This window comes from Syngnathoides biaculeatus, chromosome 23 (assembly GCF_019802595.1).
Source record: "Syngnathoides biaculeatus isolate LvHL_M chromosome 23, ASM1980259v1, whole genome shotgun sequence".
Lineage (NCBI taxonomy): Eukaryota > Metazoa > Chordata > Actinopteri > Syngnathiformes > Syngnathidae > Syngnathoides > Syngnathoides biaculeatus.
This window is the reverse complement of record NC_084662.1, coordinates 15,334,968-15,356,348: the sequence shown is the minus strand read 5'-3', so window position 1 is coordinate 15,356,348 and position 21,381 is coordinate 15,334,968. Positions and strand designations below refer to the sequence as shown.

The 21,381-nt window shown below is 43.1% G+C and overlaps 2 protein-coding genes across 3 annotated transcripts in view; both read left to right on the top strand.

Moving 5' to 3' along the window:
- lpgat1 (lysophosphatidylglycerol acyltransferase 1) overlaps nt 1-12,808 on the top strand; it is a 37,565-nt gene extending 24,757 nt beyond the window's left edge. The window contains exons 7-8 of the mRNA XM_061812951.1: nt 7,894-8,000; nt 10,545-12,808. Coding sequence (XP_061668935.1) covers nt 7,894-8,000; nt 10,545-10,696 — 259 coding nt within the window. The 3' untranslated portion in view covers nt 10,697-12,808. The remainder of the gene's footprint in view (nt 1-7,893; nt 8,001-10,544) is intronic.
- A 3,028-nt stretch (nt 12,809-15,836) lies between these two features.
- On the top strand, nt 15,837-21,327 carry nek2 (NIMA-related kinase 2). 2 transcript variants are annotated; one of them, XM_061812348.1, is made up of 9 exons: nt 15,837-16,047; nt 16,573-16,790; nt 18,109-18,349; nt 18,418-18,500; nt 18,575-18,701; nt 18,769-19,003; nt 19,137-19,191; nt 19,900-19,973; nt 20,152-21,327. In XM_061812348.1, exons 1-9 carry the CDS (start codon nt 16,036-16,038, stop codon nt 20,307-20,309), a joined length of 1,203 nt encoding a protein of 400 aa, XP_061668332.1. In that variant the 5' UTR covers nt 15,837-16,035; the 3' UTR covers nt 20,310-21,327. The 2 variants fall into 2 exon arrangements, with proteins under 2 accessions (XP_061668332.1, XP_061668331.1); XM_061812347.1 differs by having other exon boundaries at nt 15,839-16,131; nt 20,152-21,322.
- Nucleotides 21,328-21,381: the final 54 nt, after the last annotated feature.

Below are 21,381 nucleotides of genomic sequence, written 5' to 3'. Positions count from 1 at the left end.
CATTGTGTGGGAGTGAGTCGCCTGATGCACTTTGGAATGCCACATTTCCACTAAGCAGAAGCGTTCAGATTCGCAGTTGACAATTTCAACCGCATTGAAAATACCGAAAATAACTTAAAGTGAATATTTGGTGCAGGAGTGAATGAGGTCTGACTACTGTCTGAGTTGTTTGGAGGGTAAATATAAGGTTTTTCAATTGTTTGAGCGGTCTGAGGGCATCTTTTAGCAAGATGTTTTTCAAGTGCAGAAAAAGGATAAACCCATTACCTCTGGAATAATCTTTTAAGTTTACAGCAATGCTGCTCTCAAATAAAGTGATTTTTAAAGGTCAGGTGTCATGAAATGTATGATTTTTAGTATGTTATTAATGAAAAAACGGCAGCGAGTATGGACCCATCTGTTTTTTCACCACAAAAGATGATTTTAATGTATATGGCTTTTTGTAACTCCCGCCATGAAAATCCTCTCGAGGGATTTATTTTCGACAAGAAGGAGGAAGTGACGTTCGAGGCAGTAGCGCGCTCAAGCGGATTCGTTTGTTTCTATTAGTTTTACCTGCGGGAACATGTATCGTTGTTTCTTCTTCGTGTTAGCCAAAATGCCGGTTCGTTGTATTGCTGGATATTACTCGAACACTCGGGAGGATGAATTTACCCTTCATAAGTTTCTAAGAGACCCGGTTCGTCGTGAAAAATGGATTGGACGGGTGCAAAGGACGAGAGCTTCGTGGGTTCCAAGTGACAGGTAGTTGTGTATACGGTGACTAAAAAAAAATAATAGTTTGGGGGGGACCATGTAATCCATCTCTCATAACGTAACAAAAAGGTCCGTGTATGTGTGACAGGGGTGCTAAATGTGTCGATCTGCGGGTCGGTGGCGAAGGCTGCCGCGTTGTGCCCCGCGGACGAGCACTGCTTTTCGTTTCTTATGAATGTCAGTGCTGGCTCATACATACTGTCTGGGACTCTGTTGTTAGTTAGTAGTGATCCGCATATCATTTAAATATGGCTCAAAACAATAGGGTAATATTGCCCCGGTAACTTCAGTCGATTGTGAGATTTTCTCTTCTTTGAAAAGAGCTTCAGTGTCTGAAGGGGCGTGTCCCATAGTCGGGGCCACAGCGTGTTTTCAATGGCGAATGTCTGGGGTGACGTCACGGGCAGTAGATGCAGCCAATATGGTGACCACTTGGATGCCAAATGACACTTCCACAACATTGCACATGGATGACGCGCTCTCCGATCATATTTATTTTTTCGTATAGACATTAAAGTAAATAATGTTATGTGTTTTTCATTTTAATATCTATTTTAGAAAATTTTTTAAATAGGGATGACACTTGTCCTTTAATGACAAAAAAAAACACTGAATTGAAAAAAAAATACAAGTGACTCATACTCTGATGAGTACCATGTTTCACATTTCAGTGGTTGTATATTTTTCACTTGAGCTAAAAGTTGGTTCTCTCAGATAAAGCAGCAGGAAAGACCTCAGTCCCTGTCTGTTGTGAGTGGTTCGCCCTGCCAAGTAAATCACCCACTTGCTGTGGGGGCTCCTTATTTTTATGCATCCGAGCATGTGGGTTTAAACACATTTAGAGTAGGATTAAAACGGTTTGTCTTTCGATCATAAACATTGCGCTCATGTCAGAAGTGGGTGGAACATTGTTCTTCCCTGCCACCCCTCCATTTTATAACTTCATTACATTATTTCATCAATGCTGACTCCTTCCTGTGCCTTTTGCCTAATGAAGCACTGAATCCTTTATCAGATGCCTTTGTGACGGGACTGGGATTATTGTCGGGCTGTAAATTAGAATCATCAATAGATCGTAATTAATGTTATGTAGTGCAATCATTGAAGCTCTGTTGTGGTGATTCAAGGGCCTAGAATCCACCTGCTCCAGCCTGTTTCTATGTGAGATTACTGGGGCTGCGTCTCTAAACAGCCAGCTGAGCATTGTGTAATATTCTTGATAAATCTGTGCTCTGCACATTTTTTTTTTTTAAATTCCTCTACCTTTTTCCTGAACCAGCTACCAGTTGTCACCCGGCCTTTGTCTCAAGCCCTCTCACCATATAATCACACTTTCACGGATCCTAAACCTACTGAATGTCACATGGGAGTGTTAGGTGGGTGTACAGAGGCAAAGCAAGGGCGATGGTAGGTGTTGAAGATGTTGCTTTTTTTTTTCCTTGCCTCCTTCTTCGTTGTTGAATGCTACTGTCTGCTTTTCTGAAAGCTACTCTTTGGAAAATAGCTGCAAGGTGACGTGATTTATGGAGGCTGTGTCTTGCCAGGTCATCACATAGGTGCTTTAAAGCTGCTCACCTGGCTGTTTATGACAAGACCCTGGACACATTCAAAATAGTTGAGTTTGCACTTGTAATGTTTTCTAAAGCTGTCTTTAAATATTTTTTTTTTCCTCCTGCGAAAAATTTAGCTGTCTGGGGCTCACTGTTTATGTGCGACACACTATATTTCCTACTTGGATTGACTTGGCTTTAGCGCTCCCACAATCAAGCTGTTACACCTTTTGAGTATAATGAGATCCTTGGGGTTTTTGTTTTGTTTTCTTATGTCCAAGCACAAGAAGCATCCCCTTTGTTAATTTCTTCTGAGCATCAGCATGGCTTTGGGTTCAGGCTAGTGACACAGTCGTATGAATTAAGACATTCAAAAGCATATCTGGAAAAGTATTTAATTAATTAATATCAGTGATTAATAAAACACAAACTAAATTTGCAACAACAACAAAAAATTAACATACAAAGTTCATGTTGAACAATGCAATCAGACTAAAATGCACGTATCGTAATTTCCGCCATACAGAGTGCACCTGATTATAAGCCTCACCCTGTACATTTGGTACATACATAAGACGCACCTGTGTAAAAGCTGCAAATGCCCACCTTGAAACATGAGATATTTACAAATAAATATGGTACACACAGTTTTCAAAGTTTTTATACCTTACCTTAGCACAAACGGGGCTGGTAAAAACAAAAACATACCAGTTACACAGTAGCAACATGGTAGGATAGCGCTAACAAGGCCAGTTAAAAAAAAACAACATACTGGTAAAAATCACTGAGACACAGCAGTAACACAGAAGCAACAGGCTAGCGCAACATATCGTTAAAAGTCATTCCTCCACACATATTCCACCGGTGTCACTCTTAACTTTTCCGCTCGAGTATCCCCTTGCGACAACGTTAGAAAAATTACACAAATTAGCCGCTCCACCTTATAAGCCACAGGGTTGAAAGCGTGTAAAAATAGTTGCGGCTTATAGGCCGGAAATTACGGTATTTCTGTCCTGTCTGCTCAGTGCCATATGTTTAAGTTAACAATAATAATATTAGAAGAATGTGAGTGAAGTATAATCTTTATATGAAGCAACGACACAGAAAGGTTAATGCTATTTCTTTGCTTGAGTTCTGTATCCATCCATTTTCTGAGCCACTTATCCTCACAAGGGTCACGGAAGTGCTGGAGCCTATCCCAGTTACCTTCAGGCGGGAGGCACACCCTGAACTGGTTGCCAGCCAATCGCAGGGCACATAGAAACAAACGAGCAATCACACATAAGGGAAATTTAGAGTCTCCAAACAATGCATGCTTTTGGGATGTGGGAGGAAACCCGAGTGCCTGGAGAAAACCCATGCGGGCATGGCAGAACATGTGAATTCCACACAGGTGGGCCAGGACTTGAACCCAAGTCCCCAGGACTGTGAGGCAGACGCTCTAACCAGTCGCGCCAGCATGCCGGAGTTCTGTATCTTGTATATAGATGTATCTGACCTTGAACTTTTACCTCAACAACTAGAAGTTTGGATTGATATTTCGACTATCAACTGTGTACATGGCATAAAGTTCATGACCACCTGTGACAATGACTTTTTAGTTTTTTACTCACGACCTCCACTGATAAGACGGTAAGACGATAACTTAGGCATTCATTAACGTTATTCCCACGGATGAGGTTAGATACATGTGGTCACAGTGACAAAGCGGTCATGGTCCAAAGACAAATACACTATGAAGGAATAATTGTGTAGTATCTTACTAGTGCAGTGTCAGTGCGCCCTTAAGGCAATAGCAAGATCTTAAGTTACAAGATGTTAGTAGCTCACTAAGCCGTTTCCTCCAGATGAGTCCTTTTACATCTGTCATGTCCATTATTTCTGAACAAACCATTTCCTGTTACATCGACAAGCTTGAGCCATAGAGGAAGCACATTATAGAGTTAATGGCGCAATTATTATGCATACATTCCTAGAAGTGTCCTTCAACTTCTTCCCCGTGATTGCAGTGCTGCCAAAGAATCAGCATGGATGACTTTTGGGGTTTATTAATGTACCCATTCCCTCAAAAGCAGAGTGGAAACTGAGATACACTTCAACAAAACATGTTTTTTTAAATATCTCTCACACCTTTAAGATTTTCAAATGTGTTGTAGTTTTACGAGAAAAAAAACACACTAGTAAGACTGATCGATGGGCAGAGTAAGATTAAGAAAAAGCTTTGAGTTTTTGGGACCTCATTGCACATGGGGTTTGGTGGGGGATCCTTATCTGAGCGGGACAAGTGACTTTGTGGTGCCACATCCCAATTTCTAATCTACATGTTTGGCTTTTATCACACTGTCATGTGGGTCAACACAAGTACAGTGATTAACATCTGTTACCTTACTTGGGCCTCAAAACAACCAGCATAATGATGTTACTTACAAAAGTTAATATATCACCCGGTTCACACGAAGAACGTTAGATCACCGTTATAGATCTTGTGTCCTAAATTCCAGCTTCTGTAAAACCCCCTTTGCCAATACCCAACAGAATTGGATTCAATTCTGTTTAACTATAAAAGTCAAATTCAATATGTTCCATGTGTCTGGTCAACTGCCTTTGCCAATCCAACTGATTTATTTATTTCAAGTGTAAATGGTGGAAACTGAAATAATCTGTTCGAGTGAGACTCTCAGCATCATCACTTCTTTAATGTCACGAGCCTCCGGTGCGGGGCTGGACCCAAATGCAGGACTCCGAGATGAGGCCATGTTGTTAGGTGTAGTTTTATTCAAAGCTGAGGTCATACACGGTGTGAGCAGTCCGAGAAGGCAGAGGCAGAATAACACTAGGCTATAAGCAAAATCCAAAAACATGAGGTGAGGTCTGATGGCTAGGAGGCAGACTTGGAAACATGAACTAAGACGGGACTAAACTCTGGTGGCACAGAATCACTGTGACGAGGATAGCTCACACTACACTTTCTCTCGCTTTTGGAGATTCTTGCTAGCAGTGAACGCAACTCACTAACTCAAGGCAATGAATTGGCAAATGCCAGTGACAAAACTCTTAACTTAAATACTTGGTCTAATCACAGTGCCTCATGAGAAACAGCTCTGACCGTTGACAGGTGTCAGAGATGAGACCGCCCAAAGCGGCGGCCAGGCCATGCCCCTCTTGGCTGTGGTCCATTCTTGGTCCATTTGCAAGCGACCCGACCAAGGAGTTTTTCACCACTGGCCATCGCTCAGTATTTTATCATGTGGTCTGAGCAATTGTTTTGGAGTTATGGGTTTTCCTCCTTGCCAGTGCTAGTACTTTTTTTTTTGTGGTGACAGATTTAGTTTAGACCTAGGGTTAGGGTTAACCTCTGACTGATCTGGTCTTCAACGTTATCGAAGATCGGCTGTAGTTGAGTGCATTGACCCTTGCCTCTTTTTGAATCATGTGCTTCACTTTTCTTCTGAAGCAAACCATTGTGAAATCTGAGTTGCAGAAGTATATTTTTGTGTGCTGTATATTGCTAAAATTACTCAATTGAACTATACTCGTTTCACTGGCTGTCCTCAATGAACTGATCACCCGTAAACTACCATGTGAAATGGTCGTTACCATAAAGTGACGTTACTGGAATCAGATTATTGTTGTCTGATCTGCACCGCAAGCTGGTCAAACCTTTCCCTGGAATGCTCATTGGCATTCCGCTTACTGACTCAGTATTTACTGTCCATCTGCTCTGCTGGGCTTAGGGTTAGGCAGCAACAGTATTTTGCTGCTGCTGCTGCTGCTACCAGTTTTTTTTTTCATGCCTATGAATGATTAATCGAGTAGTTATTTTCTAATTGATCATCCCATCCATTTTCTACCGCTTTTTCGGGTTGGGTCATGGGAGCAGTGGCTTTCGTAGGGATGGCCAGACTTCCCTTTCCCCAGCCATGGCATACAGCTCTTCTGGGGGAGATCCCGAGGCGTCACCAGGCCAGCCAGCGTTTCCTGGGTCATCCTTGATGTGTCCGGAACACCCAACGCCCCACCCCTGGCCACCTCATCTGGCTCCTCTCAATGTGGAGGAGCAGCAGCTAGACACTGAGCCCCTCCCTGATGACTGAGCTTCTCACCCTATCTCTAAGGGAGAGTCCGGAGGCGCTGCTGAGGAAACTCATTTTGGCCCGCTTGTATCTGGGATCTTTTTCTTTCGGTCACGACCCACAGCTTGTGAGGATAGGAATTTAGATCGACTGGTAAATTGATAACTTTAGCTTTGCCTTTTGACTGAGCTTTACCACAACGGACCAATACAAAGTTCTCATCACTGCAGACGCTGCACTAAACCAGTCGATCTCCTGCTCCATTTTTTCTCAGTCATGAACAAGACCCCAAAATACTTGGACTCCTCCACTTGAGGCAGGATCACATTCCCAACCTGGAGAGGGCACACCACCCTTTTTTGACCGAGGACCATGTTTTTTTTTTTTTTTTTTTTTTTTTTGAGACACGATTGTTTGTCTAACCAAGCAATTCCCAACCAGATTGCCATGACACCCAAGTGCGAGGTAATCATTGGCGCAGGAAATGATCCAATTTCAATTATTTTGTCCAAAGTTAATGATTAACTTTGAATGTACAGTATCTGTCTTCATCTAGCTATGCCCGACAGGACAAGGAAATGCTCTTCTAATAGATAGCAGAATATCCTCATACAATAAAGTTGTGCATCCACCTGTTGCCATTAATATAACAAAATAAGACACAACTTCCTGCAACTTTATCGGCTTTATGCTCAAACAGGATTCCCACTTGGTAATAAAATTAATTATTAAATTAAGACGCTATCATTGTTATTCAAATTTTTTTACTTTTTTTAACTGATTTGTTTGGTGGTCAGTAACCTATTTATTTATGTAAAATGGTTGCCTTGCCTCAATAAAAGTTGAGAAATACTAGTTTAACACTGCTTAGTTGCACAATGTGCATAATGCAAGACTTCTTATTTCTTCAACTGTACATCAGTGACTCATGTCCATATTCAGTAAGATTTTTTTTTTTTTTTTTTTTTTTTACATTTGGTGGCTCATTTTAGTAGCTAGTAAACTTGCACTGACACAGACTCAAGAGTGTTCTTCTTGGGTCAACAGTCATAACCGCCTTATCACAGCAGAGATTAAGAAACGTATTCAAGAGTCATTCTCCGATATAAATGGTTTAACCAAGGGGGTCAATGCTGTCTCGCCCGTTGCCTTCCTCTTCCCGATCCACTGCCCAGATGTCCTTTTACAATGGATATTAAATGGTCAGGAATATTAAAGTAACGCTGAGTGCAGAGGAAATCTCCTCTGAGGGGAGGAGACTGTCACCTCTATTTGAAGGTGACCAGGGGCTCCGCAAATGGTAGCTCACCGAGGCCCTCTTGTGGCTAGACTTTCATGGCCTAAAATGACACACACCCTCACTGACTGCTCATGTGAGTAGCATCACAATCCGCTTGTGACACTTTGCTAATGACCTACCCAAACAAGCCCAAGCTACATCCAGAGGCTCTCGTTTTAAATTGATTAGATTCTGTGCTAGATCTATTCACAGTTGCTTTTGTGTCTACCATCAGGATGTACCCCATTAAGGAGGTTCCTATAGAGGAGCAAGCACTGACCGACTGGCTGTATCAGAGGTTTGTGGAGAAGGAGGACTTGCTGTCCCACTTCTATGACACAGGTTTGTTTGCTTTCTTTTGATGCTCGTCTACTTTTGTGATAAAATGGGTTATGCTTGCGTAATAATGTCTGGTACACACGAGAAATTTTGAAATCACCTGCGATACAAATTTCGGATCACAACAGAACTGTTGGTCGTCAATTGGCTACTCATGAAAGTTAGTTGCACAACCCCGCACGGCTCAGTCACCTTCACCTGCGTTAATGAGATCTGAAAGATTAACAATAGACCAGATTGCTGTCAAAGAAAGCAAAAATGTGGGCAACGTTACGCCCCGTTTCCCGAGTCAAAAGACAACACAGCTTTTAATAATAGCTGAAAAAAAGCCTTAATAGAAGGCCAATGAAGATTACCATCCCAGATTGAATCCTTTGCTGCATTTGAATGAAATTATGCATAATGGAAGTTTTCCACTCTCATAATAGTTTCCCCCCGTTATTCGCGGGGGTTACGTTCCTTACACCCCCCACAAATACTGAAAATGGATGCCAGTATTAATATACCTACGTATGATATGTACCATATTTGTGCAATCATAAGATACACTTAAGTCTTAAAATTTTCTCCAAAATGGACAGCATGCTCTGTGTTCACAATTGTTGTGTAACTTGTCCAACAATGTATGATACACATAAACTCACTGGTAGCATGCATGCTACCAGGTGTTTTCGTGCGTATGTAAGCTACCATATGATGGCGCTCACGAGGCAGTAAGGAATAATTGCGTTTCCCATCTGTAAGCAGAAGAGGCTTGTTTGAGCCAGTGTAGGCAGGTCATTCGAGACGTTCACAGTCGGTGTCACAGCGAAACTAAAATTATCACGCCACAGCAAACAGAATAGCATATCGAGTAGATAATAAAACGAAAGTGATCCTAGAAATGTTCTTCTTTTCCTTTGAGCTTGTCTCGTTAGTGGTCGCCACAGCGTGTAATCTTTTTCCATCTAAGCCTATCTCGTGCATTTTCCTCTCTAAGAAATAGTCGATGAAAAAAAAACGTGCCGTTTAAATGCTATTTACACACTCCCAGCATGCTTTGTGGCACTCCCAGCTAGGCTAAGGACCTCCTTAGTGCTGCAAAGCATGCAGGGAGCATGTCAATAGCATTTAAAGTGCATGTTTTTTGTCAATTATTTTTGGACTCATTCTTTTATTATTTGCTAGTTGTGTTATTCAGTTTGCTGTGAAGTGATCATTTTAGTTTCGAATGACCTGCCTACACGGGGGTCAATGTAAGCGTCTTCTGCTTACAGATCCATCCATCCATTTTCTTTGACGCTTATCCTCACGAGGGTCGCGGGGAGTGCCGAAGCCTATCCCAGCTGTCAACGGGCAGGAGGCGGGGTACACCCTGAACTGGTTGCCAGCCAATCGCAGGCCACATAGAGACTAACAACCAATTTCACTGACAATTACACCCAAGGGCAACTTAGAGTCCAATTAATGTTGCATGTTTTTGGGATGTGGGAAGAAACCGGAGTGGCTGGAGAAAACCCACGCAGCCTCGGGGAAAACATGCAAACTCCACACAGGCGGGGTCGGGCTTGAACCTGAGTTCTCAGAACAGTGAGCCCAACGCTTTACAGCTGACCCACCGTGCCGCCCTGCTTAGATGAGGCAGTGTCAACAAATGCTGCAGCAACACGTGTAGAAAGACAAAAAAAAAAAACCCAAAAACTAATACTACTGCAAATTTGTAAATTATTTACAATAGTTGTGAATCTCTTGTTTATCTGGACGACTATAATATACTGCCTTGGAAGTGCCATGAAATAATCATAATGCACAAATTGTTTTGGGCACCACTGTTTCCCTAACAGGGCGGCACGGTGGATCAGATGGTAAAGCGTTGGCCTCTCAGTCCCAGACCCGCCTTTCTGGAGTTTGCATGTTCTCCCTGCGCCTGCGTGGGTTTCCTCCGGGCACTCCGGTTTCCTCCCACATTCCAAAAACATGCATCATTAATTGGACACTCTAAATTGCCCCTAGGTGTGATTAGGAGTGCGGCTGTTTGTCTCTACGTGCCCTGCGATTGGCTGGCAACCAGTTCAGGCTGTGCCCCGCCTCCTGCCCGTTGACAGCTGGGATAGGCTCCAGCACTCCCTGCGACCCTTGTGAGGATAAGCGGTGAAGAAAATGGATGGATAGATGCCTCGTGAGCACCATCATATGACGGCCTCAGTACACGCTAAAACACGTGCTAACAGTGAAACCAGTGTTTTTGAGTGTACTTTATTGAATAAGTTACACAACATTTGTAAACGTTGGAACTCAGTGTGCATATAAGTTGCACCACATTGCAAGGCGCCATTTCTAAAGTAGAAAAGAATTTAAGAAAAAAAAAAAACTTGGAGAGCAAAATCTGTGAATATGCGGGGATGCGAACGGTGAACTGCGAATGGGCAATCCAGGTCTAGATTACTGATCATGATTATATTTGTATTGGGAGTCTCTGATGTATCTCATCTTATACACAAGTGAGTATTTGTGGAGTTCCCTCAAGATTGCGTCACTGGCGCTCCTTGCTTCCGTGCTTCCCAACAGGAGCGTTCCCGCCTCCCGACGGCCAGAAGGAAGCGGTCTCCCGGCAAATGACCCTGGACCCTGTGTGGCTGTGCGTCATCCAGTCGTTCGCGTTCGTCTCCGGCTACATGTGGTACAGCCTCTTGCGGCACCTCTACCGCGGTATGTTTTGAGCACGCCGACGAGGGCGAGCGGGGAGAAAAAAAACGCCTCTCCGAGTCCACTGGCGTCATGCAACGGATGAATGTACATTTACAATTTGCGTGGCGAGACTAAAGACGGAGGGGCAAAAAAAAAAAAAAAACAATTATGTATACGACGTGTAGACAAACAGAATTCCAGCCCTGATGCTACACATGATCTCACACATCACAGCTCTCATGTTGATGTTTACACATAGCCCCCCCCCCCCCCCCCCCCCCCCCACGCCGTCATACATTCAAAGAGGCTCAGGACCAAGGACCACTGTAGTTTCATGGAGTGCGTATGGACGTGTGTGTCTGTGAATACTGTGAGAGTAGAAGCATCGAGTCCGCCCTTTAGCCTGCCCTCTTTCTGACGCCCAGCGGACATTTCGAAGCAGCTGTGTGGACCCGCTCCCCCCCGCCCCCCTTCCCTTTTTCCCTTAGCCCACATTGCACTAAAGATCCAAACTGCTCCCTGTCCCAGGATAAATTCCTGAATGGTAGCTGCCCATATGTGTTTTTTTTTCGTGTATGTTTTTATTTTTATTTTAATTTTTCGCCCGCGCATCTCAACAACGACAGCCAGCACATTTATCTTTTCGTTGTCGCCTGGACTGTTTACACCGGCGACGGCGCCTCAAGGTAAACGGCGTCAAACTTGATCACTTGAAAAGCAACTTGTGTGGACTCCTGTTTGCTCATATACACGCGCGCGCACACATCCTCATTTCAACAAGATGGACCCTCCCACCCACCACAAAAACAAAACAAAAAAGAGACAGCATAGTTTTACAATTATTTAAGCCATACGCTCATTGTTGTCCACAACACACAAGGGAACATAATTGTTTGTGTTGAGTGCTTTCCGTGGCATTCAAAAAAAAAAAAACAAGACTGTTCACTTTGGCTTTAAGAAGTGTAAGCATTGATACAATAAAATGAAGCGATGAAGTATGGGTGCCCCATTTTTTTGTTTTTAATCCCCTCTCGTGTCATTATGTATTGTTACCATGTGACGTTGGAAAATGAAGATTATTCTTTTTAAATGTTTTTTTTTTTTTTAATGACAAAATCCTCTGTACATAACAAACCTCAAAGTAATGTCCTTGACCTGTCTGCGATTGTTCTTTTTTTTTTTTTTTAAGAAGAAAAATTACCATAATTTTATGTTTTCTTCTCATTTGTGTACTGTCGTTTTGTTGTTATTATTTCTGGGTAATGCTACCCAAGCCCGATGTCATCCCAGAACATATTCGGTCATAAAGAGCCGCCGGTGTGAATCCTGTTTGTTTTAAACTTTTGCATCGAGCCGAAAATTTTGTTTCTTGGGCACGAAAGTGGGCTAAAAAATTTAATTTACAATATTCATCATGCCAACAGTAAAGATCCCTACGTACAAAAATATACTACAGCAATCACTCATTGCCAGGAAGTGTTCATATTGAATGTTTTTTTTTTTTTTTTTTTTTTTGTAACATTTTACTTTGACAATTGGCAACCTAAATAGAACTGAACAGAACACTATTTTTGGGAAACCCGGAAGAAGAACACCACATTCCCCAGTGATGGTGTTTTCCTAAGGATAAACATGATGTGTTCACGGAAATAGTTTTGGAGGGGTTGATCTAAAATTTGGCCTGCGGGGAACCCTATGGCAAAAAAAATGTTCTTTTGATTCCGAGTGCCCTTTTCTTAAATTTCCTTTTATCTAGATAATTCCTAGGCTTGCACCATCTAAGAAAACGTTTTAAAAAATGCATTTTAGGGGTTGCCAACACCAGTTCTTTCTCACTGTTGGTAGAAACTGTGTACGATGCAAAAAAAGAAAAAAAAAGTGCTACCAAACAATAGCTAGTCAAACATTTTGAATGTGTCATTCAGTGGCCCGGTTCAGATTTTTATTTTTTATTTTTCCCCAACTATGTTTCCAAAGAAAGGAGGGGATGTGATGTTTTAGGAAATGAACACAATAGGGGTGGAAGCAAATGATACTAGAATTTCCTGTAATTTCCCCATTTTGTACTTCTTTAAATTCCTAGTTAACACAGCCATTTTACAACACGATAACATGTGCTGGAATAAAACTTCAAAGACCCAAAACTCCTTGTTCTCCTTGTCCTTAATACTCTTTTAACCAAGTGGGATTTAATGATCTGGCACGGTGGGGAAAATGGTTAGAACATTAGCCTCACAGTTCTGAGGACTTGGGTTGAAATCCGACACCTGCCTGCGTGGGTTTTCTCCGAGCACTCTGGTTTCCTCCCACATCCCCAAAACATGCATTAATTGCCCGTAGGTGTGATTAGGAGTGCAATTGGGTGTTAGTCTCTATGTGCCCTGCGATCGGCTGGCGACCAGTTCAGGGTGTACCCCGCCTCCTGCTCGTTGACAGCTGGGATAGGCTCCAGCACTCCTGCGATCCTCGTGAGGATAAGCGACTCAGAAAATGGATGGATAGGTTTTTATTTCCGAATGCTGTGTTCATAACCATCAATTTGAATGTCATCTTGCCTCATGATTTTTTTTTTTTTTTCATTTTAATGACAAATAAGACAGACTTGAGTGTATTCACCACATCTCAGTAGATGACAGGTGTCATACTCAAGGCCCGGGGGGCCAGATCCGGCCCACCACACGATTTTATGTGGCCTGCGAACGCAAATCATGGGTGTCAAAATCTGTGATTCTTATGAAAATATGTCCCAACGTTTCAAATTGTCCTAAATCATAACCCTTTCCGGGCAGGGAAGGTTTAATATAATCAAAATTTTTAAGTCTAGAGTATCATTTTCTGAAAGTATCAGATTTTTCTCAAATCTCAAATTTTATTTGGTCCAGAGAGGGTTAAATGATACTGTTGAGATATTTTTGTGACCAAACATGAACAGTGGTGGAAAAACACATTACACTTGATTTCTGATTCCAAAAGGAGTTCATAGATTTCACGTGTGAATATGATGAGGCGATTTCAGGATTTCTGTGGTTTCACCATAACGGCCCTCTGAGGGAAATCCTAACGACAATGCGGCCCGCGACAAAAGTGAGTTTGACACCCCCACGGTAGATGGCGCTAAGTGTAGTGGAGCCACACTCCTCAAACAGCCACTGCAAATCCAAAAATCTAATCTGAAAAAAAAATATATAAAAGGGCCACACAACACAGGTGAAATGTGAACCCCCCCAAAAAACATTTTACAGATAAAGTTATCACCAGAGAAAAATCTCCTGTTATTGTTCTGAAGTGACACATTGAACCAGGTAAGGGCCCCCAAGGTCCTCAATATCAAAGTTTAGTGGGCACTAAAACATGCTTGTACCCTTTGCAGGGCCAATAAAGTACCAGTCTATCCATCCATTGTCAAGATTTGCAGTGAGGAAGAAAACTAGCCTGAATCCAATACTTTTACTAGCATCATTTTCTACGTACCCATCTCGGTGTGTGTATATCAGAATCATAATCTGCTTTATTGCGTACCGTGCAGCTGAGGCGGGGCCCTGTGAATTCAATCCCTGTATACACTCCAGTCCTCCACGAGTGGGACGTCTCTGTTGTTTCCGAGCTGCCTGTTCTGCCCCCCCCCCCCCCCCCCCCCCCCCTCTGCAGGAGTTACCTTTGAAGAGCCGGACTGACAGATCTGACCCCGGATGCTCTCCTTCCCTGCGCTGTGAGCGATGTGGGTTACGGACCGTCGCGGCCTGGCAGGGGGCCCGATGAATGAATCATTTGCACAAATGTAAGTGATGCGGCAGAGTGAACTGACAATGGTGTGGTATCAGTTTATTGTCACTTTGTGGAATGTACAGAGGGCCAAAATGCTCACAAATATAAATATATCGACCCTGTGTGGGTTCTCTCCGGGCACTCCGGTTTCCTCCCACATCCCAAAAACATGCAACATTAATTTGACACTCTAAATTGCCCCTAGGTGTGATTGTGAGTGCGACCGGTGTTTGTCTCTTTGTGTCCTCCGATTGGCTGCCAACCGGTTCAGGATGCACCTCACCTAGTGCCCAAAGATAGCTGGGATCACTGATCCAAAACAACAACAACAAAAAAGACTGGATGGCTTATTGGCCACCAAAACTGAAGTCGCCATCCGCCATCTTGATACCCCCATAACAACCATGCCGACCTGTGCAGCGGCACAGAAAACATTCCACAGGTAAGTTAGAAAGATTTACTTTGACACTGTTAAAGTTTGTTTGTAAAGGGTTTTTTTTTTCTGATGAGCTTAATTTACTTGAACAAAGTTTTGTTTACAGTTGTTGTTTACTGTTCACTCTGGTTCACCTTTATAGGCTGACGGTGTTTTGCGAAAAAGCAATGTAAATATTTTCCCAAACTTCATCAGTGGATAAGTGAGAAAACACATTTTCTGTGAAGTTTTTCATTATATGGAACTCTGCAAATTGAATTTGATTGACTTGAAATTTCATATTTTAATGACAAAAAATGCTTAGTTTTTCTTTGCTATGTTATGATGATCGTGCTTTACAGCATATTTTGGGAAAAGTTAACGTCACAGAAATCGGGCCCGAGGTAATATGCAAGGTTTCTTGGTAGTCACTGTTATGTCTTTCCCTTGCATTTAGCCTTTTTTGGCTTACCAAGTTGAATTAAAAATCATTCATGTTACCACACCTGAAAAATTGTCAAGCTCACAGGACCTATTTTAATTCTACTTGGCAAACGTTGAGAAATACCCCACCAAAATCCAACCTGTAAACTGTGTCAGCTACACGTTTTGGGAGTACCAAGATGGCGGCCAACTGGGTTCAACCGATCGACATACCACTCGATATGTATGCGCTATCCAGTTTTTATGTATTTATTTTTTAGATCAGTGAAAGGATATGCTCAAGCACTCCCGTGATCCTTGTGAGGTTAAGCGGCTCAGAGGTTTAATGGATGGAAGTAGAGAAGTACTGTATAACGACTTGACTTCAGTTACTCAAGTTAAATGCACGCTGGGTCTAGATCAATATTTGGCGTCCCCTAGTGGATACCCATTGGGTTTACCGCTATATTCTCGCGGGTCTAGGGCGCCTGGCAACGTCACCGCAGCGAAATCTCTAACCAATCACCACTCGTCCTGCCCAGGGACTCGACCAATCACAATGGAGATGTCTTTGTAACACGAGTTTAAATTGGCCAAGCCAGTTTCTGTTTACCAAGCTACACGGACACGCGGATAGCTTTCGACTTTTGTTCCGTAAACAGATGAAAGGACACCCTCTGAAAAAGTGCTAATGTAAGAGTTTAAGTTCGCGAAGGGGAACATTTTACCCGCACGTGAGCATAGTTCTCTAGTGTGGACAAAAGCAAGATGCCGTCCCAGGTTCGTGACTACGAAGTGCTGCACACCATTGGGTCCGGTTCTTACGGAAGATGTCAGAAAATAAGGCGGAAGTGTGACGGCAAAGTGAGCAACTATGGTTTATTTTTGTTTTAAGCACATTAAAATGTTGATAGTGCGTCGTTAACAGGTGCTCGATACACACGTGCTCGTAATTCTATGATAGTTGTGTGTTTAATGCCTACAAGTATGGATTTAACTCACAAAAAAAACTTTAAAACTTCAGTTGTGTTGATTGGAGCACGTCCCACTCTACTCGTGTATTTTTTAAAAGTACTGTACTATACAGTACGTACATAGGTTCTGTTGATGTACAACAGAGTCCCGGCGACAAATGTGTACCCAAATGTGACATTTCATTGTCTAACGTCAGCTTTTATGAAGTTATTTTTGTGTGTTGATCCGATTGGACCCAATGTACATCCACAATGAATTGTACTGCATTACCGGCGTACCGTTCCCCTCTCTGACTACAGTACTGTTTGTCTTTTCGTGATCGAACCCAAGGTTCTGGTGTGGAAGGAGCTGGATTACGGCACGATGGCCGAGAGCGAGAAGCAGATGCTGGTGTCGGAGGTCAACCTCCTCAGGGAGTTGAAGCACCCCAACATCGTGAGATACTACGACCGCATCATCGACCGCACCAACACCACACTGTACATCGTCATGGAGTACTGCGAGGGTGGCGACCTGGCCAGCCTCATAGCCCGATGCATCAGGGAAAGGTGACCTTGCGACCCTCACGACCATGAATATTACTGATTTGGAGATATGCAGTATTATTATTTATTTACTGAGTGTTGAAAAACTCACCTATTTGCTGCTTTGGTGCTGAGGCCAAAGTAACAAAAGTATTACTGTAATTTCTGGCCTACAGAGCGCACCTGATTATAAGCCTCACCCAGCACATTTATAGAGGAAATACCATTTGGTAAATACATAAGCTGCACCTGTGTAAAAGCCGCAAGTGCCCACATTGAAACATGAGATATTTACAAAGAAAGACGGTACACAGAAAGAGTTTTCAAAGTTTGAATACCTCATCTTATCTTAACATAGCAACAGCAAGGTAGCATGAACAGGGCTGGTTTTAAAAAAAAAAAAAAAAAAAAAAAACACAGCCACAGGAACTCCACAGTTGCAACACGGAAGCACAGGACTAACAGGACCGGTTGAAAAGAAAAAAAAAAAAAAAACCCATACCTAAATCATTGAGACGCCGCAGCAACACGCTAGCGTGACTAACAGGGCCGTTTAAAAAAAAAATATATATATACTGGTAAAAATCACAAAGACACGACAGTAACACAGCAGCAACACGCTAGAGTGGCGCTAATGCTCACGCAGCGCTAACAGGGCCGGTAAAAAAAAAAAAATACCGGTGAAAATCACTGAGACACGGCAGCAACACGCTAGCGTGGTGCTAACGCTAGCGCAGTGCTAACAGGGCCAAGTATGTAATTTTTTCCCATTGCATTTTCCCCCTTTGAAGTTAAGTCAAACTTAATTTTGTATTTTAAAAATGACACAGAGAAGGAAATATAGTAGCAAGTTCACTTTTCTTTGAAAATTTATGATTCTAAATGTCTTTTCTTTAAAAAAAACATGATAAATAATAATATATTTTTTAAACTTCTGCTGCTGGCATTCTTTTTCATGTATTTACTGTATTTATCATTTAATTTTGATATTTAGATTGACATCCTATGTTAAATATAAAAACTGTGCAAAAAAAGCACATTTCAAATATTATATACAGTACACACAAACTTAAACGTTTGCTTTTGAAATGCTAGATCTCTAAAAATTATGCCTGAGGTATTTATTTACTCAACTGGAAGGGGGTACAAGGTGTTTAGTACAAATGTGGTCTTATTCATGTTTAATATATTTGAAATAAATAATCATACTTAATTTGGTAACTTAAATTTGTTCTACAATTGCCAGGAATATTTGACATCTCAATACGACGCTCAGTGTTGCAAGAGCATTTTCCGAAGTACTCGATTACTCTGCGAACTCATTTTGTTCCCGTTTGCTCAGACGTCATTTGGACGAGAAGTTCATCGTGCGCGTCACGGCGCAGCTGGCGTTGGCGCTGAAGGAGTGCCACAGGCGGAGCGACGCCGGCCCCACCGTCCTCCACCGCGACCTGAAACCGGCCAACATTTTCCTGGACGTCAAGCGCAACGTGAAGCTGGGCGACTTCGGCCTGGCCCGGATCCTCAACCACGACACCAGCTTCGCCAAGACCTTCGTCGGAACGCCGTACTACATGTCTCCTGTGAGTTGCCGGAAATTGGGGAGCGGCGCCGCTTTTTGGTCAGGTTGATGGCAACGTTTTGATTTCAGGAGCAAATGAACCAGATGTCGTACAACGAAAAGTCCGATATCTGGTCTCTGGGCTGTTTGCTGTACGAACTTTGTGCCCTATCGTAAGTGCAATTGAGCACGTTCTCTCTTGGGCTGCCGAGTTTTTCATAAAGCGCTGCCGATGTCGTTTTTATAGCCCCCCCTTTACCGCCTCCAACCCAAAAGAGCTGGCCGTCAAGATCCGAGAGGGCAAATTCAACAGAATCCCGCAGCGGTACTCCGAAGAGATAAATGCCCTCCTCAAGAAAATGCTCAACGTCAAGGTTTGAAATGTAATTTTTTTTACATTTTCCTCCATGTATCATTCATGATGCTGCGTGTCGCCAACAGGACTACATGCGGCCGTCGGTGGAGTCCATCCTGCGGAGCGCCTTGCTGGCCGAAGCGGTCAGGAAAGAGCAGAGGGAGGCGCGGCGGCAGCTTCGGAGGCGGTCGGCAGCCTCCGACGGCGCCGCCGCCGAAAAGCCCGCAGAAGCGTCGGCCTCCGCGGAGGAGCTCAAACTCCGAGAGCGGGCGCTGCGAGAGCGCGAAAAGGCGCTGGAGGAACGCGCCGAGATGCTAGAACGTGAGTTTGGTTCCCGCTTGGGGTTCGCTCGCAGTTAAGACATGAGACTTGGCGCCAAACCCGTCTTGCCTTTTGTTTTTTTCCATTATTCAGTCAAACTTATCAATTTCAATTAATTTGCCTCTATTTTTAGGACGGGAATATGAGATGTGCGTGCGCGAACGCCTTGCAGCAGAGAAGCTATTGAGGTAATTTACTGAAGAATTTTTTAAAAAATGGCAGAAATGACTTTTGATCTGGCAGCACAGTGTGATAGTGGATAGAAGGCGGCACTGTGGCTCAGCTGGAAAAGCGTCGGCCTCACAGTTCTGAGGTCCCGGGTTCAATCCCGGGCCCACCCGTGCGGAGTTTGCATGTTCTCCCCGTGCCTGCGTGGGTTTCCTCCCACATCCCAAAAACATGCAACATTAATTGGACACTCTAAATTGCCCGTAGGTGCGATTGTGAATGCGACTGTTTGTCTCTATGTGCCCTGCGATTGGCTGGCGAGCAGTTCAGGGTGTAACCCGCCTCCTGCCCGTTGACCTGCGACCCTCGTGAGGATAAGCGGCAAAGAAAATGGATGAATGGAATTTGACACTCTAAATTGCCCCGAGGTGTGATTGTGAGTGTAGTTTTGTCTCTGTGCCCTGCGATTGGCTGGCGACCAGTTCAGGGTGTACCCAGTCTCCTGCCTGTTGACAGCTGGGATGGGCTCCAGCACTCCCCGCGACCCTCGTGAGGATAAGCGGCTAAGAAAATAGATGGATGGATGGTCTGCCCCACAGTTCTGAGGTTCGGCGTTCAAATCTGGGGTCTTCCTGTGTGCATGCTCTCATGTTCTTTTCTGCACACACAATAGAAAATGGATGGATTGTTGGACTTTTGATTTCATAATCTACATGTTTCTGTTTCAGAGCGGAGAGTTTATTAAAGAAATTCCACATGGAACATCTCAGGGAGCAGAACCCGCTTCACAATCAAAGCATAGGTATGCACGTTCGATGAAGACTCTTTGGACTTTCTTTACGAATTCATACTTTTAGGATAAGGGGTGTATAGATGGATTCATTGATAAGGATGTCAATAAAGATTTTAATCCAACTTTGAAAACTACCTCCTCCTGCGTTTAAATAAATTTGGTCGTGAATTTTCTTTTGGTCCCATAGAGGACAAGAAGAGGGTCCGTTTTGGAGGCGCCAACAAGGAGAACAGCCACCTGAATCGCTCCGCGACGATGCCGCCGTGTGACGACTTAGTCAGTCGACACGTTCAAGTCCTGACTGAGGTGGAAAAGGCCTGTCAAATCCTCGGAGTCCGCATCTGACTGCTGTGTTGTGACTGTGTGGAAAATTGAGATTTTTTTCCGTCTGCGTGTGTAATTTATAAGACTGAGTGCGGATGATATTCACAATATATTGGAGAAGTCTCAAAAAATGGATAGAAAATACAATACATGCCCAAAAATCAGGGCATTAATACCATCCAAGCAATACAGTTATTATAACGGCACCAAAAGCTAATGCTGTGACCCTGAGAGCTATTAGAAATTAAAGATGAAAATGTAGCGAAGTGATTAATAGAAATTTAAAATAAATCTAAATTACCATAGCAACGACAGTAAAATGACCCAAATGTGCCACAAGAGTTCGCTCGTTTTCCAAAAGCCTAATTTCCCTTCCTAAATCTGCCACACGGTGTCGCCAGTTCACCATAATGATCTGTTTCACATCAATAGTGCTTATTGGCACTTTAAATGTAATTTTGAAAAAAATAAAGCAAGACTTTCAATCGTGTATTATACTAGAGTAAATTTCCTGGCAACCTATTGATGAATCCCTCTTTTTTTTTTTAGATTACACTGAGTGGAATAAAAATAAATGAACAAATAAAAAAAGATGGACACCCTCAAACGTCTGCCAGCATGTTGTAGCGTCGTATGAATACCCAGAATGCCGAGCGGCTGAGCGAATAATTTGTAAAGTGTTATATAAACTGTGTGTTCTTGTTGGGGTCAGTTATCCCTGATAATGTGTTCATAAGCATTTTTTGTGTGTTCATTTCCCCACTTGTTGCTGTTTTGTTACGTTTCCGCCATGAGTCAGACAGTCGGATCGTGACCCTGATCGACTTTTCAAACCGAGTGACTGATGTAACTATTTATTATTTTATTGAAGCCATATCGCCACTTTTGAGCCGTCTCTGTGACTCACCGTCGGCGCAAAGTATGACTTTTGGTAACAGGGGACTTGGAAACGAAATCAATGTCTGCGTGCGTGACGTCATCGTATCGAAACAGTCACGTGCAACCGATGCACACATTCAAAGGACCCTTTTTTAAAAAATCAGTGTGCATGTCCTCTCCTGTGTATTAAAATAAAATGAAAAAGGGGGGGGGG

Bases quoted from the DNA above. Each gene is read 5' to 3' on its own strand.
- nek2 (XM_061812347.1), top strand. From the start codon at position 16,036: ATGCCGTCCCAGGTTCGTGACTACGAAGTGCTGCACACCATTGGGTCC. The intron at 18,501-18,574 runs GTAAGTGCAATT...TCGTTTTTATAG, and splicing joins TACGAACTTTGTGCCCTATC to CCCCCCCTTTACCGCCTCCA. The intron at 18,702-18,768 runs GTTTGAAATGTA...TGTCGCCAACAG, and splicing joins AGAAAATGCTCAACGTCAAG to GACTACATGCGGCCGTCGGT.